We start from the raw sequence: 15,214 nt of genomic DNA, 5'->3' as shown, positions 1-15,214 counted from the left end.
GTATTTGTCTCCTTGCCTTGTTCTTATGCTGCTTTTTTGTTACTAATGTCTCAGATCGTCGGATATGTCGGTAAACACCCGTGACATGATGTGCAAGTCTGACGAACTCCATCGGAAGATAATGAAACACCAGATATTAGATGAAATAGATGGACAGCGTCATCGGCCGACAGAGAAGTGGTCAGACCGGTACAAGTCATCAAATCGACAACGGCGCGCCATCGACCCAACGAAGACGGTTTGTGAGCTGTACTTAAAGGCCGACCACACTTTCTTTAATAAATTTGTCACTCACGACGCCGTCTTGGACCAGATGACCAATCACGTGCAAGCTTCGAATGACATATTCAGCCTGATAGGTGAGATATAAGATCTTACATGAGTTTCCATTTCATATGAGATTTATGAAACGAGTCTTAGAATTTTTCAATTTTGCAAGCCTCACGAATTTCATAAATTCCATATGAAATGAAAACGAACGTAAGATCCTTTTTATCACATAATCTGTGGCATTTATTCGATTAAAACGACAATTTCCATGTAACCTTGATCAGTGCGTAAGTCTGTTACGTGACGTCACAATTGAAACTTACAACCAATCACAGGGCCGAAAGGTCATATTACAAAGGTTAGTATGACATGGATATATTCACTGGATAACACAGTACATTATGCGAAAAAATGAAATATACATCAAGCCCAAACAAGATTGATCATTTACATATTCAAATTCAGGTGATTATTTTGAAATTGGTAAAACATCACTTTACTATTCATGATTATTTGGTTGGCAGGAAAAATATTGAAGTACAAAAAGGATTTTTGTTGTTGTTAGTTTTAATAACTAAAATATAGTGTGTCATACAGTAGACTTTATACAAATATGTTTAAAAAACCAAATACCAGGAAGTTATATAAACACTTTTGAAAGTCAAAACCACTTTTTAGGACAAAGTTATGTATTTTGGACTTAAAAGAAAGAAAGAAAGAAATAGTGTACAGAAAAAGTACTAGGAGGATAATGCTAAATGGTACGAGTCTTCTGCTTCATCGACCATATCTGCAATATAAAAGGTCAAATCCTAGCAATGCCAGGTCCTCTTGCCGAGAACTCGGGCATCGACAACAAAACGAGAAAATAATGAGCAGAATTAAAAACATTGGCCTTCACATAACACAAAGAAGTATCAAAATTCCTTATGGGATCATGATGGCGATCTTACAAGCTGTCCATAGTCGGCTTCGTCAATCTTCCGCTGCAGGAACCCTGAAGGACACGTGAATGGTGATTAATGTTTACACTGTGTTCTGTGTATATAGTACTCTACTGATACACTTTCCAAATACTCAGTTATCCCTATTCAAGTGTATTCATATTCAACAAGACATGCATGGCCAGTCTTCGATTACAACTATTGACGTTATGGAATACGACTTTGTTTATGATTCATATTTTTTTTTCTAAAATTCTGGAATATAATAATTTTATTTTCGTATGCACACAGGATATGCATATGGGGTACAGGTTAAACCACGGAGTTCGCCTTTCAATAAATGGTGAACATGTTTATTTAAAAGAATGTATAATAGTATGTAATGATAAAGCAAAGCAAACAATATCAGTGAATATTTCTCTTTCAGACTTTGACGGTGATGGGTCTGCCGACAGCATTACGTTCCAGATAAAGCGGGTGACGATATACAACGACCCGACAGCGACGGGGTATCCCTTCCCTCTCCAGTACAGTGTAGACAGCATGTTAGACCTACACTCACGGGAGAACTACACCGATTACTGTCTGGCTATCCTCTTCACCAACAGGGACTTCAGTAACGGTGTCCTTGGTCTTGCCTGGACAGCTCAGACAGGTTACGCCGGTGGAGTCTGTGAAGGATACAGGGTAAGCTGACCGACTGTTTTTCTCCGTCGTTAATAGTATGTTAACTTGTAGAGCGAATTGTAGTAAAACAGTCCTCGACCCATACCACACCACGCCAATTACTAATTATACAGTGTAAAGCGTAACAAAAAGCTATCTATATTCCAGACATATCATGGAGAGTCTAAAAGTCTTAATACGGCCCTGGTAACAATGCTGAACTACGGACGGGACGTGTCCTCAGCGGTCTCACATGCTACCCTGGCTCATGAAATAGGACACAACTTTGGATCTCAGGTGAGTTATAACGTGGAAACTATTTAGTTAGCACTTACACTTTTTCTTGTAAAGATATGATGCAAACTGTAACCTAGATTGATGGTATAGAGTATGAAGACAATTGATCAACAAGACTTGGCTATCAGAAAACAAGTCATCTTGGCCTAGGCTTTAGAATTGTGGATAAACAAATAAACTGTGTCAGCATGAGGGGCATCTTTGTTACTGCTGAGGAAAGAAGAGGGGACAAATTTGTTGAATCAAAGTCATAACATTAATCAAAAGTTCAGCAGTGAAAGTAACGTTAAACTGTCATTAAGCTTGTAATAGTTTAGAGTAAATCTTATGGTATCTAGTAAATGATGCTACAGACCAAAGCTCTAGAATATAGATGAACGGTAACACGGGACATATTCAAATTTCTACACAATAACATATGTATTTCACAGCTTTACCCTAACCCATTCAATAAATATTTCTTAGGGTCTAATAGAGATAACAGCGATATAAATCAGGTCAAAAATCAAGTGAAAAGTAATAAAAACAAATTCCTATAAGTGTACCAGCTAAATAAAGATTCTGAAGATAGGGAATACACATTTATTATTCAGGTAAACAGTAAAAAAACGAACTGATACACCAGAGGTATTTATTAAATCTTTTTAATTCAGCTAAATATTGTTTAATAAAATCGATTTTGATCTCCGAGAAATCCTGATACAGGAAATATATTTAGAATGTTAATAGTAATAAAACAAATATATATACCAGCTAAATGGAGACCACAAATTAACCTAATTAATGCAGGGAAATCGATATTAAAGAACAGATGTAAAACACTGCTCAGTAGATATAGAGGACACACACACATACACAGTGGTAAAACACACGTCTCCTTCATTGATTGTGGTACCCGTCACGACATTATGTTTGTTATCAATAGATAGTCCTGGATGTAAAATTTTGTATAAGTTTGGCTGATAAATCGTGTATGAGGTGTATTTACTCAATTTTGCAAAGCACGACCCAGAAACTGCAGGTACCTGTTCTCCGGGAACCGGAAATGGGGGAAACTTCATCATGTTTCCAATGGCAACATCAGGCTATGAGGTAAACAACCAGAAGTTCTCCACGTGCAGTGTGGCTTACATGGCGCCAATTCTGGAATCTAGAGCGCGGGATGCGACAAATGGATGTTTCAAAGGTAGATCGATATAATTCAAAATAAATTATTTATATAGGAACACACCGATTTTAAAATTTAACTTTGAAAACGACAATCGTTATCATTTCATCAATTGAAAATCGCGCTATGTGGATAGTATGTGTTTTTTGTTTGTGCGTTTTCTTTGTTTGCATTTATAGTTTTTGTCATAATAAACTAATTGTAAAACTATCTGTTCTATTTTTATCACTTTATTTGTAAGTCACAAATTACGGGACAATTTGAAATACAGTAAAGCACAAGTTGTATTAAACATGTCTATATTGTTCTCTATCTCTAAGTCTTTGGTATGTATTTACTGAAGTAGCTATATAAACAAACTGAAGTAACTTTAACAAGGACTGATTATAAGGTACATAATTAATATTGTTTAAACTGTTCTGTCAAACACTGGAGACTAAGTCACTAAATAGTCTTTATATTGAGGATTTTTCTGACACCTCTATGGTAGACATATCATAGTATCCGGAGTCTTGCCAAGCAGGTCTTGTGCGGGTGGATCCCCGAGTAGTAGTGGCTGATTGTAAATAGACAGATGATGGCGGCTATCATAAATTTGTGTTTGTCTACTATATGCCGGGGTTTCTAAAGGAAAATTTCATAAAGCGGCTGCTGATGCATCGTAAACATTTGTTGACATAACTGTTTAGCTGGGACTGCATTTAAATCAAGATTGTTCCATCATAGATAAGAACTCGTCTATTTTGATTACTTATTTTTTAAGTCACAAATGATGGGACAATCTGGAATACAGTAAAGCACAAGTTGTATTACATATGTCTATATTATTCTCTACTTTTGAATCATGATATCTACATATCATTGTTCAATGTTATTTTTAGTTGTCGGCAGTGCCGCTTCAGGCCATACATTGTTAATTATTGTACATTATAACTGTAGATACCATACAAATATACTTTCCTGATTATGACGTAGCGTTGATACCTGTTGACAGCGTCGGGTGCACCTATATGTGGAAATAACGTCATTGAAGCTGGCGAAGAGTGCGATTGTGGCTGGGAGGACACTTGTACTGAGACGTGCTGTAACCCACAGGCTGCCAGTCCGACAGCCACGCCCTGTACCAAGGTCAACGTGTCATCTTCCTCGTGCAGGTATAACAAGCTTTCACTTCATGTCTGTTTTAGTCTGATCATTTTGTTATTGAATCAGTGTTCTCATAAAATCCGGTTACCGACCGAAGTAACCTGATATTCATCAACTTGCCACCAGCTACATTGTATATTTCAGAATGTGTGTAGGTCACCACTATTTTATGTGAACATTCAGCAGACTATTCCTTCACAGTCAACCACCAGTGAAAACACTGTGAATATTATCTAACTGGAACACATGGTGTCTTTTCATTCTTTTGTGGGGCTTAATGATGTTTTTCCATTCGCTTTGGTGTTATATCGATTCCTGTTTTTCACCTCTATGTAATATCTTTTTTTTTAGTTTCGAAATTGTGGTATATTTTTGCCTTTGTGTGTTGACGCTGTGTTATATTTTGCCCTTGTGCTTGACGCTGTGGTATATTTTTGTCTTTGTGTATTGACACTATGATAATTTTTGAGTGATGACGCTATAAAACGTTTTGTCCTTTTGTGTTAAGTAAAGGATGAGTGTCTATATGGTCCTTTTTTAGGCCCCGGTATAATCGGATTTTCACCTCCTTCTTTTGTTCAAAGATGTCCTATTGTATGACATGCGGAAAAGCTAAGGTAAAACTTTGACCGAAAGTGGGTTTCTGGGAGTACCAAAAGGGGTAGGGTAAATCACAAATATGGCTTTCTGTTTTCAAAATGAGCTCAAAAACCAAAATAATACCATTTATGTTTTTGAAAACATGTTTAAATTAGACAAGCAAATGTACGAGAATGAAAATTGACAATAATTCAATCGTCACTTAAAGTTTGTATATATAAAACGAAGGATAAAGACGTTGTTTTGGGTAATTTCCAAATGAAAAGTGTTTTGATTTCTCAATAATTTCCTTTCTAATTAATATTTTGACTTGAATTTTACAACTTTACCCATTTAAGTAGACTTACATAAATTGCGTATTGACTACATACTTTCCTTCTGTTTTATACTGAGTTATTGCTTCTGGACACATATCAAACTTGGCTATTTCAAATATCTCTCAATCTTACGTGAATTAGGGCAGGACACTCTTTATATGCTTTAATTATAAGATATCAATTGTTAATATTGTATATTATATATATCATATAATATTTGCTCAACACCTGTGGTTTAAGTGAGTTCCAGGTCCTGATTTGTTTTTTTACTTAACAAAGTTCACTTACAAATCAAAAATGGCATTTGCCACCACAACTACTGTAAAATGATTGATTTAATATATGAAGTTTAATTTGCTGGTAATTTTGGTAAGTCTCCTAGCCTCAAGGAAAGTATCTGCTTTAATCGTTAAAGTTAACCGATTTCATTGTTTTATCAAATGTTCTGCCTATTTCCAATGTGTATCCGCTGATTGTATATAAAAGGCATTTGCGTTAAAAGGATAAGCATGTTACTTTGCATATATATTAGTTATAGGATGATATTTAATTTGTAAAAGTTTCATACTTATCCCACAATGCCTTTTACTTAAAAACACCTTTTCCTGTGATTTGGAGTACAATGACCAAAGTTCATCTCCTTGCCTAAAACCAAATATTTCCTGCCAATACTAGTCTTTATGAATGTATGTGGATTAAACAGGCTCAGTAGAGTGTTTATAGTAGTAAGAGGGGCGCTTGACATGCTACACTGACCTAAAGTCAGATAGTTTATGCTTTGAAAACGCAAAGAGAGACTAAGTTGTTCGTTCAAGTTAATGCTTGCAATTAACAGTTAATCATTTTGCTGATTTCATACGGTTAATTTTTTACACTCAATGCTAGCTGCTACTCATATCATTTCATATAGAATAGTTTTGAGATGCACTTTGGTCCTTGTACTCCAAATCACAGGAAAAGGTGTTTTTAAGTCAAAAAAGACATTGTGGGATAAGTATGAAACTATACCCCTTTTGGTACCCCCAGAAACTCACTTTCGGTCAAAGTTTTACCTTAGTTTTTCCGCATGTCATACATTAGGACATCTTTGAACAAAATAGGGAGCTAAAAATCCGAATATACCGGAGCCCAAAAAAGGGCCTTAGAGACACTCATCCAAATTTGAAGCAAATGTCAATTGTGCAATTTGTCCATTACCAGGAATAAGTACATGTTGATAATGTTGTACTTCGGTTTCTAGATACTTCATCATTGTTCTCAACGAATTAATATTGTACATTCCAATAAGCTGTATCCAAGGTAGCCTAATTGTTGTTATATTGTGTTTCAGTCCAAGTGAGGGTCCCTGCTGTAGTCCCTCATGCACACTGTATACATCCGGAGAAAATCATATTTGTCGAGCTAACAGCTCCTGTCTCGCTGAGGCGCTCTGTGAATATCCTTGACTTATAGTATAATAGAACATTACAATAAAATAATGGTAAAGACTTTCCTCAACATGGGTTTCAGTTTTCTTAAGAGTTTTGATTGATTATTACGATTATTAAACACATAATAATACCTATGACTTTCCTTAACCGTTATTACCGGATCATCTACGAGTTGTCCAGCCTCCACTTCCGCTGCCAACGGAACGCAGTGCGCTGAAGGTCAGGTGTGCTATTTAGGGGTAAGAACATAGTAGACAACGCACTATAACAATGTACACCATAAAAGGTCCAATGTTAGCGGTAGGACATATTTTCCCTTTTCGTGACAATTCGTAAGTGCTGTGAATTATGGTGACAGCTTAATATTCCTGCATAATGTTGATGGCTATTAAATGGCTAGAAATTGGAATACACTTATGTAATGAGGTTTATAGTAAAAACATGTTGTTTATACTCGAAAGGTATTATACCTAATGCTTTGTTGTATTATCTAATATATGGTGTTATTTTATCCCGCATATTGTGTTGCATTACTTGAGATGTTGTGTTGTATTATATTTTCCAGGATTCTGTGTTGTAATATCCCAGATGTTGTATTACCCCGAGTGTTGTGTTGTATTATATTTTATCACATATCTGTTGAATCTTGTTATAGTAATACAAGCAATTTTCAGACCATGAAATACAACGTTCTGTATTGCACATGTGCAATACGGAATGTTGTATTTACCTACTAGCCGGAACTACTTTTTATGGGAATCCCCATTGTCATGGCGAACTAAAAAGTTTCGGGTATTTGCAAAAAATATCAAAGTTTATAAAATCTTTGTATCGATCACTGCCAAATACGGAAGGAATGTGATAAAAGCAGGACCACACACTTGTGTTTTTTTAACGAATCAGAAAGCACTCATTTATTGCGTGGAAGTATATATTAACTAGTGCGCTCCGCGCACTCGTGAATATATATTCGTCCGCGCAATAAACTCATGCTTTCTGATTCGTTAGAAAAACACAAGTGTGTGGTCTTGCATATTTCCAGGATACTGTGTTGTAATATCCCAAATGTTGTGTTGTAATAAACCGGATGTTGTATTACCCCGGGTGTTGTGTAATATTACATTTTCCAGGATTATGTGTTGTAATATCCCACTGACCTGTTGTACTATCCCGGATGTTGTGTTGTAATATACCGGATGTTGTGTTGTAATATCCCGGATGTTGTGTTGTAGGAATGTTCCGGCTCCGTATGTATCGCCCACAGCCTGGAGGCCTGTCAGTGTAGCCCAACCACGGCAAACGACTGGAAGGACGAAAAGCTATGCCAGGTCTGCTGTACATACAATTCCGTCTGCACGTACGTAACACATTGCGTATAATTATTCCTAACACATTTATTAGGTCTCCTGTATCTAAAATTCTGTCTTGAGGCGCAAAGCACATTGATTAGATGAAAATGCAGATGGCAATGTGTTTATCCCACTTAAGTGTTTAAATAAGAATAATGTTTCATCAATTACCCTTTAGAGAATTGCTGTAATCTAAATAAATATTGATTTATACTGTTTACAATGGAATGTTGTTTCTAAAAACACAAATAATACCAATGTTGGTTGTACAAGATATTTTATCGGTACATTTAATACATGTATATACATTTATGTATATATGTCTTCTTTCAGACCAACCACTAATATCCCTACTATTCCCACCACAAATGCTTTGGCGGGGAGTGCATGCAACAACTACAGGGGGTACTGCGACGTATTCTACGTGTGCCGAGAGGTAGGTTGTCCTGTACTACATGTGTACATCCTGTGAGGTGTATACTTTACACACACACAGGCCGCGTTGTTAACCCTTTCACCCCTATGTAACTTTAGCAAACTCTTCAATGCATTGATATGGATGAGTCCATTATGGTCAACAGTGGTTAAAGGGTTAATAATATCCAATTTATATTAGTTACATTGATCAAAATATTTCACACGTCATCAGCTAAATTAACAAACGTTTAAACACATTTTTCGAAATAATTCTTCTTATTTACTAAAGAAATATGATGTTTTTTACATATGATAGATTAAGGCATGATTCTAATCCTTACCATTTTTAATCTTAATATGCTAACACCGATTTTTTTTTGTTATTTAATTTTTTCAAGTTTTATCCTAATGAATAGGTTTATAGCGGAATATGACTTGAAGTGAATTGTAAAACTCAACGCAATTATTTCATATTTTGACGCATATCATTTGCTTTTTAAAGGATATATACTGCAAAAAATGTTTTGAAAGGGTCTTAGCAGTTATTTATTTGATAGGACTACAGATGGCATAATCTTAAAAAATACGACGTCATTAGCTTAGTCTTCTGTCAGTAACAACGGAGTTACTTCCCTTCTTACTCATCAGGAGGAAAATGAACATAGAGAAAATAGAGTAACTTCTCTTGACACATGAACCGAATCAAAATGAAAAGAGATTTTTTCATTCTGTCAAAATAAATTGTTTTGATGATTTGTTTTAAAATATATCTTTTAACAGTTAAAACATAACATTTCCCAACACAACATGAAGAAGTGTCAGGGTTTAGGTTCCAGTCGACTCCCCTTAACAAAATATACACCACTAAAAGTATCAAAGTCAAAATTTGAGATGAATTTAAATAAGCCTTTTTATTTATTATATAAGTCCGGTTCCAAATACCTGTTATCACCGATAAAAGGTTAAACTCTTCGAGTCTGTATATGTCAGATTAGGTAAGGGTTTCCTCTGTAAATAGGGTCGCTTAATCACTTGTATAAAATGTTTACTAAATAATTGTGATAGGTACCGCCTTTCTGACAGAGTTCCAAAGTGAGCAAACAAATAGAATATGCCATAAATCGTTTTTTTCTTTTTGCATGGCCACAGGTTTGATAAATCTTTCTGAAAAGAAAACCATACCTTGTAAGAAATTTATTGTAAAATTATTAAGATGAAATATACAGATTATAATCAACAACAATAGTCTTAGCGACCAAATTAATTGGGCTAGAATGTTACCCCATTAGGCCTCAAATTGTTATAATGTCCCCCTAATCAAATGAGTGTCCTAGTCAGCGGCAGTGCTTTGACCCAATAGCGATACAGCCATATACGAAAAATGTAAGTTGAGTCTCTAGCCCTAAGTCAGTAAAGTAACCAAGAATGATTATATTGATAATGATCAGGTCAATATATACTTTAAGCAGAAATACAACTCCTATTAAAATCATAACCAAATAAAGATAATATTTCGCAAAAATATCAATTGCTTAAAAATGTTCAAAGTATTAATGACAAAGGCTAACTTTGTTTTAAACACGAACAGGAATTGAACACTTATTTTCGAGCTGTTTCCTTTGCAAAAGCAAAAAGTGCAAATGACCGGTGTCTCGACTCTAAACCGCTGAAAACTCACTATGACATAGAAGCGAATGGTTTAAAATATATAGATTTAATTTTTTTCAGTAAACACCATTACTTTTGCATTATTTAATCTGCAAAGAAAATACAAAATGTAATCATATTTATGCTATAACTAACAATCAATTAAAACAAAACAATCAGCATTACTTCAGGTTAAGAAAAGTTGTTTAGGTGACCTTAGGATAGTTTTTGTTGTGTTTGTAAAATACTTCCTTCATAGTGATGTTATAGAGGTTTGTGAGATCACGAGTGGTGTCTATGATCAAATCTCGTGTCAGGTTTCTTTAGATTATGGCAGGACTAATCCGAAAAGATGGTACGAGGAGGCATTCCAAACAGCTCAATCCACAACATTCAAACATGAAAGTAGAAAAAAAAACAATGATTTATTCTTCTTCGTTCGATGTTATTCATTATTGTTTCGGTTTTGAGGTGGACCCCACGGGCCCCCTGCTGGCCCTGAAGAAACTGCTACTGGACGGGGAAGTGTTCCAAACCCTGAAATCCTTCCTCACACAACACTGGTATATAGGGATAGCTGCCGGTGTCGTCCTCATCATCATTCTGGTGGGTATAAGCTACAGTAAGAGTCGTACTACATCAGTATTGAGTAGATTACTTTGTCTAACACACGATCTTGTAACCTCTAACAGTAGTCCATATTGTTATATCTACTTGTCATCGTGCATAACTCGTCTTGGAACAGTTCCATTGTCCAGGTATGGTATACCCTGTCTGAAACATAATAAACCGAAACAAATGTACAAGCCAGGACTTTTATCAGGTGCTATTGTTTTATGATATTGAAATTAACTTGTTTACTCCAAAAACAAATATATCTGAACAGAAACGTTGAAAGGATTTTTGTTCTACAGCATGTAATGAGGTATCTTTCAAATACTGATTACTGTTGGCCATTCCATTTATTTACTAATATTTGAAGAAGAAAACGAAATTGAAATATCAATTCATTGTCAAAGTGATTGAACATTACAACAATCGCCTGTATTCTGTTTATAATTTCTAAGCAATGTAGCAGATAAATGAGTATATGCTCTAACGAACAACAATCGCTTTGTTTGCTATACTATTCTGAATTATATCTTTAAACTTTATACCTTAGAAGCTAAACCGTTGAACAGAACATAGTTTTCTGGTTTGTAAGTTAGTCAATATTGTATATAGTCCTTCCAAACAACATTTAGTCAATGTCGTTTGTGGTAATAAGATTGAATATCGGATGAAAGTGTCTTTCAAATGAGGACTTCATGAAAATGTTAAGTATGAACAAACCACCAACCTTGCATGCTTTCTTATCAACACTGTACCATTACATGTATATGCAGAAGATCTAAATATGAAACAACGGATTTTATTTTGTCTTGGTGTTGTTTTACAACCTACGACAATTAAAGTCAATAAAGGCCGAACAACACCGGACAATTAAACTTTAACAATAAGGTTACAAAGTGCTAAAGTCATAAGAATCAATATGTTAAAATACCTTACATCTAACACATGTTGAATAAAGAATATATATAAATCAAAATAATACCATGTCCTCTTTTGCAACAGTGTTAATATATTCATATTGTTTCTGTTTGTATAAACATTGTTTAACTTGTTTTCGTTAGTGATAGACTGTGGACCTTGCATTATCTGAGAAAAGTAGAATTAATGAACTTCCAATGCGTGCAATCCTTGTTAGCTCTATTACACGGGACAAGGTCCCCTTACCTAGATGTATGTCACGTCATGTTATGTTTTTATAAGACGCAGTAGGTCTGTAATGGATACGGTCACTTTTGGTAAGACAAACCACCTTTTTATGAATGTCTTCAGTCTTCATAAGATGCAGTGTGTTTTTATTGGAAGAATTTTATGGGATACATTAGTGATGGATTTTTAATGATTTTTAGCTACATTATCTTTTGTCATAGGTATTTTCACTATTGGATAATTTTTTGTTGCGAGCATTCATATTTGATAAATATTTTTAGATATATTATACTTTGTTTTAACGCATTTTTTTTATTGGATATTTTTTTATTATGAGCATTTCTATGGAAATACATTTGTATTGGGTGCATTTCTATACGATACATATTTTGGATATATTTTATTTCTATAAGACGCATTATGCTTTTATTGGTGGATTGTTTTCTACGGATACTCTTTGTTAATTAGATTTGCTCTGTTATTTGATATAATGTTTTATTGGATAAAATAGGCTTTATTGTATTCACTATATTCTTATTTACTAAAATGTTTTTGACAAAATATATGAATACTATAAGTCTTCATGAAATACATTATGTTTAATCCTATTTATTCTACAATTACAGATCCTGGTCGCAAAGTTTTGCTCTAAAAGTCACGGACCTCCACCGAGTCAACGAAACAACCAAGTGGGTGATAACAGATCCTCGCGGGATAACGGAAGAGAAATCGATATGTACAATTTACGTCGACGATAGGACTGACGTTGATATGTATAATTTACGTCGACGATAGGATAGACATATATATTTACAATTTACGTGAACGAAAGGACAGACATCTATAAAAACAATGTATGACGGCGATAGGACAGACAACCATATGTACAATTTACGACGGTAATAGGACAGACATATATATGTACGATTTACGTCGACGATAGGACAGGCATATGTATAGATACAATTTACGACGGCGATAGGACAGACATATGCATAGAACAATTTAATACGGCGATGGGACATATATCGATATGTGCAATACACCTAGACGGCAGGACAGGTGTCTTTATATACATTATAACACGACGATAGGGCAGACAATATGTACAAAAGATGAAAAAAATAGGACAACAGGCGATATATTTATTTACAGACAAATAGTACGGTGACAGTGATTTGTCCGCTGACCAAATGTGCCTGTGTTAAAACACGGTATGTTGACTAGAAGTTGAAGACAGTGTAAATGGCACATGAATACACAACCATAACGGAATGGTGAAGTATTGCCCGCTTCCCTTTTCAAATGTTCGGACATATATGCTCTCACTGAATTAACCATTCATTACACTGTCTAATTCATGTGTGTTTACCGTTACGCTTCTCATTAATGAATTCAACAAACTCCAAGCACACTATTACTAGCCGGACACTGACGTTCTACGACGTTATTATCTTCTACTTCTAAATGGTACTGACCAACTTCAACAATTTGAAGATAAAATGTCAGAGGGCTGATTTGAATAATTCCATTGTGGGGCTCGAAATAATGTCAGGTGGGAGTTTATTCCACTCGGGTATAGTTCGAGAGAAGAATGATGCCTTTCTGGTCTGGGTTTTTGAGTGGGGAATTTGATACGAAAACTGGTGGTTTGTTCGGGATTTTCTAATTGTAGGGATTGATCTGTCTGATTTTACGATAGCGACTTTCTGGTTTACAATGTTATGAAGCATGGTCAGACGAGCATCTCTACGTCTATCTGCTAGAGGGCGCTGGATCATTTCCAACTTGTCAATATGTGTTTGGGTGTGAGGGTCCCATACTGTACAGGCATACTCAAGTGATGGTCGAACTAATGATTTGCATGCCTGTACTTTGGCTGATGTTGAGCCAATTTTAAGATTTCGTCTTAAAAAGCCTAGCGTAGAATTTGCTTTTGGGAAGATAGTATTTATATGTGAATCCCATTTAAGGTCAGATGATAGTGTTACGCCCAGATACTTGGCCTGACTAAGATGTTCCAGTATGTGTCCATGTAAAGTATAATTATGGACTATTGGAGTTTTGTTTTTAGTCACCGACAACTCATTGCATTTGTTTGGGTGGAAAATCATTTTCCATGTATTTTCCCACAGCGCCAGTTTGTCAAGATCTTTTTGAAGTGTTTCAGCATCACTGTTTGACTTGATAACTAGATATGCACTAGTGTCGTCTGCAAATAAACGGATTGTAGCATTTAGACCCACAGGGATATCGTTTATAAAGAAAAGAAATAAACTGGGTCCCAAAACTGAGCCCTGGGGTACCCCGGAATGGACATCGACAAAATCAGACTTCTCCCCTTCAACTACTACTGTCCGAGTTCTACCGGTCAGGAAACTCTCGATCCAGTTTGCGACATTTTTCACGTATACCATAATGTTGTAGTTTATTGTTTAGGAGAGAATGACTGACCTTGTCGAAAGCCTTAGCAAAGTCCATTATGAGGATATCTGTTTGGCGTCCCTCATCAAGATTCTTTGAGATGTCATCCACAAATTCAAGAAGTTGGGTTTCGCATGATCGCGATTTGCGAAAACCATGTTGGAACGGATACAATATGTTATGGGTATCGGCATGGGTCATGATAGGTGAGACCACAATGTGTTCCATAATTTTGCTACAGATACAAGTCAGAGATATGGGCCTGTAGTTTTCTGGGTGAAACTTTGGACCCTTTTTATAAGCAGGTGATGCATTTGCAGATTTCCAGTCTGAAGGCACTATGCCTGTTTCCAGAGACTGATTAAATATTAGGGTTAAAATCGGGGCTATTTATGTTGCAAGCTCTTTTAGTACTCTGGGTTTGATGTCGTCAGGGCCCGAGGCCTTGTATGGATTTAGGACTTGGAGCAGTTTTAAAACGCCCTTTTCATGTATAGAAATTTCAGGCATGGCAGGGTATTTGCTATAATGTCAGACCAGGAAAAGCTTTTTGGCCAGGTGGACACCATGCAATGTCATTGTAGAATCGTTGTTGCGATTAAATCAAACTCAAGAGAAAGTATTGACGTAAAATGACCATTACTGTTACTATTACATCAAACCAAAAACTGATACTTGCCACTTTGACAACAACATCATATAAGCTACGCTGTTGTGATTACGTCAGACGCAAAGGAAAATGTGTCCAGTTGGACACCAACGTAACATAGACGGATCTGTT

At 35.6% G+C, this 15,214-nt stretch overlaps 1 protein-coding gene across 1 annotated transcript in view; it reads left to right on the top strand.

Annotated features, from left to right (window-relative positions):
* Positions 1 to 13,517, top strand: part of LOC110457318 (disintegrin and metalloproteinase domain-containing protein 10-like) — a 28,447-nt gene extending 14,930 nt beyond the window's left edge. The window contains exons 5-15 of the mRNA XM_021508532.1: positions 55 to 359; positions 1,642 to 1,901; positions 2,049 to 2,177; positions 3,180 to 3,363; positions 4,340 to 4,499; positions 6,739 to 6,843; positions 6,996 to 7,077; positions 8,071 to 8,195; positions 8,521 to 8,623; positions 10,723 to 10,857; positions 12,636 to 13,517. Of these exons, the coding sequence (XP_021364207.1) occupies positions 55 to 359; positions 1,642 to 1,901; positions 2,049 to 2,177; positions 3,180 to 3,363; positions 4,340 to 4,499; positions 6,739 to 6,843; positions 6,996 to 7,077; positions 8,071 to 8,195; positions 8,521 to 8,623; positions 10,723 to 10,857; positions 12,636 to 12,767 (1,720 nt within the window). The 3' untranslated portion in view covers positions 12,768 to 13,517. The remainder of the gene's footprint in view (positions 1 to 54; positions 360 to 1,641; positions 1,902 to 2,048; positions 2,178 to 3,179; positions 3,364 to 4,339; positions 4,500 to 6,738; positions 6,844 to 6,995; positions 7,078 to 8,070; positions 8,196 to 8,520; positions 8,624 to 10,722; positions 10,858 to 12,635) is intronic.
* Positions 13,518 to 15,214: the final 1,697 nt, after the last annotated feature.

The sequence above is a fragment of the Mizuhopecten yessoensis genome, unplaced genomic scaffold (genome assembly GCF_002113885.1).
Source record: "Mizuhopecten yessoensis strain PY_sf001 unplaced genomic scaffold, ASM211388v2 scaffold9101, whole genome shotgun sequence".
In the NCBI taxonomy this organism is placed as follows: Eukaryota; Metazoa; Mollusca; class Bivalvia; order Pectinida; family Pectinidae; genus Mizuhopecten; species Mizuhopecten yessoensis.
This window is presented reverse-complemented; position numbering and strand designations above follow the sequence as displayed.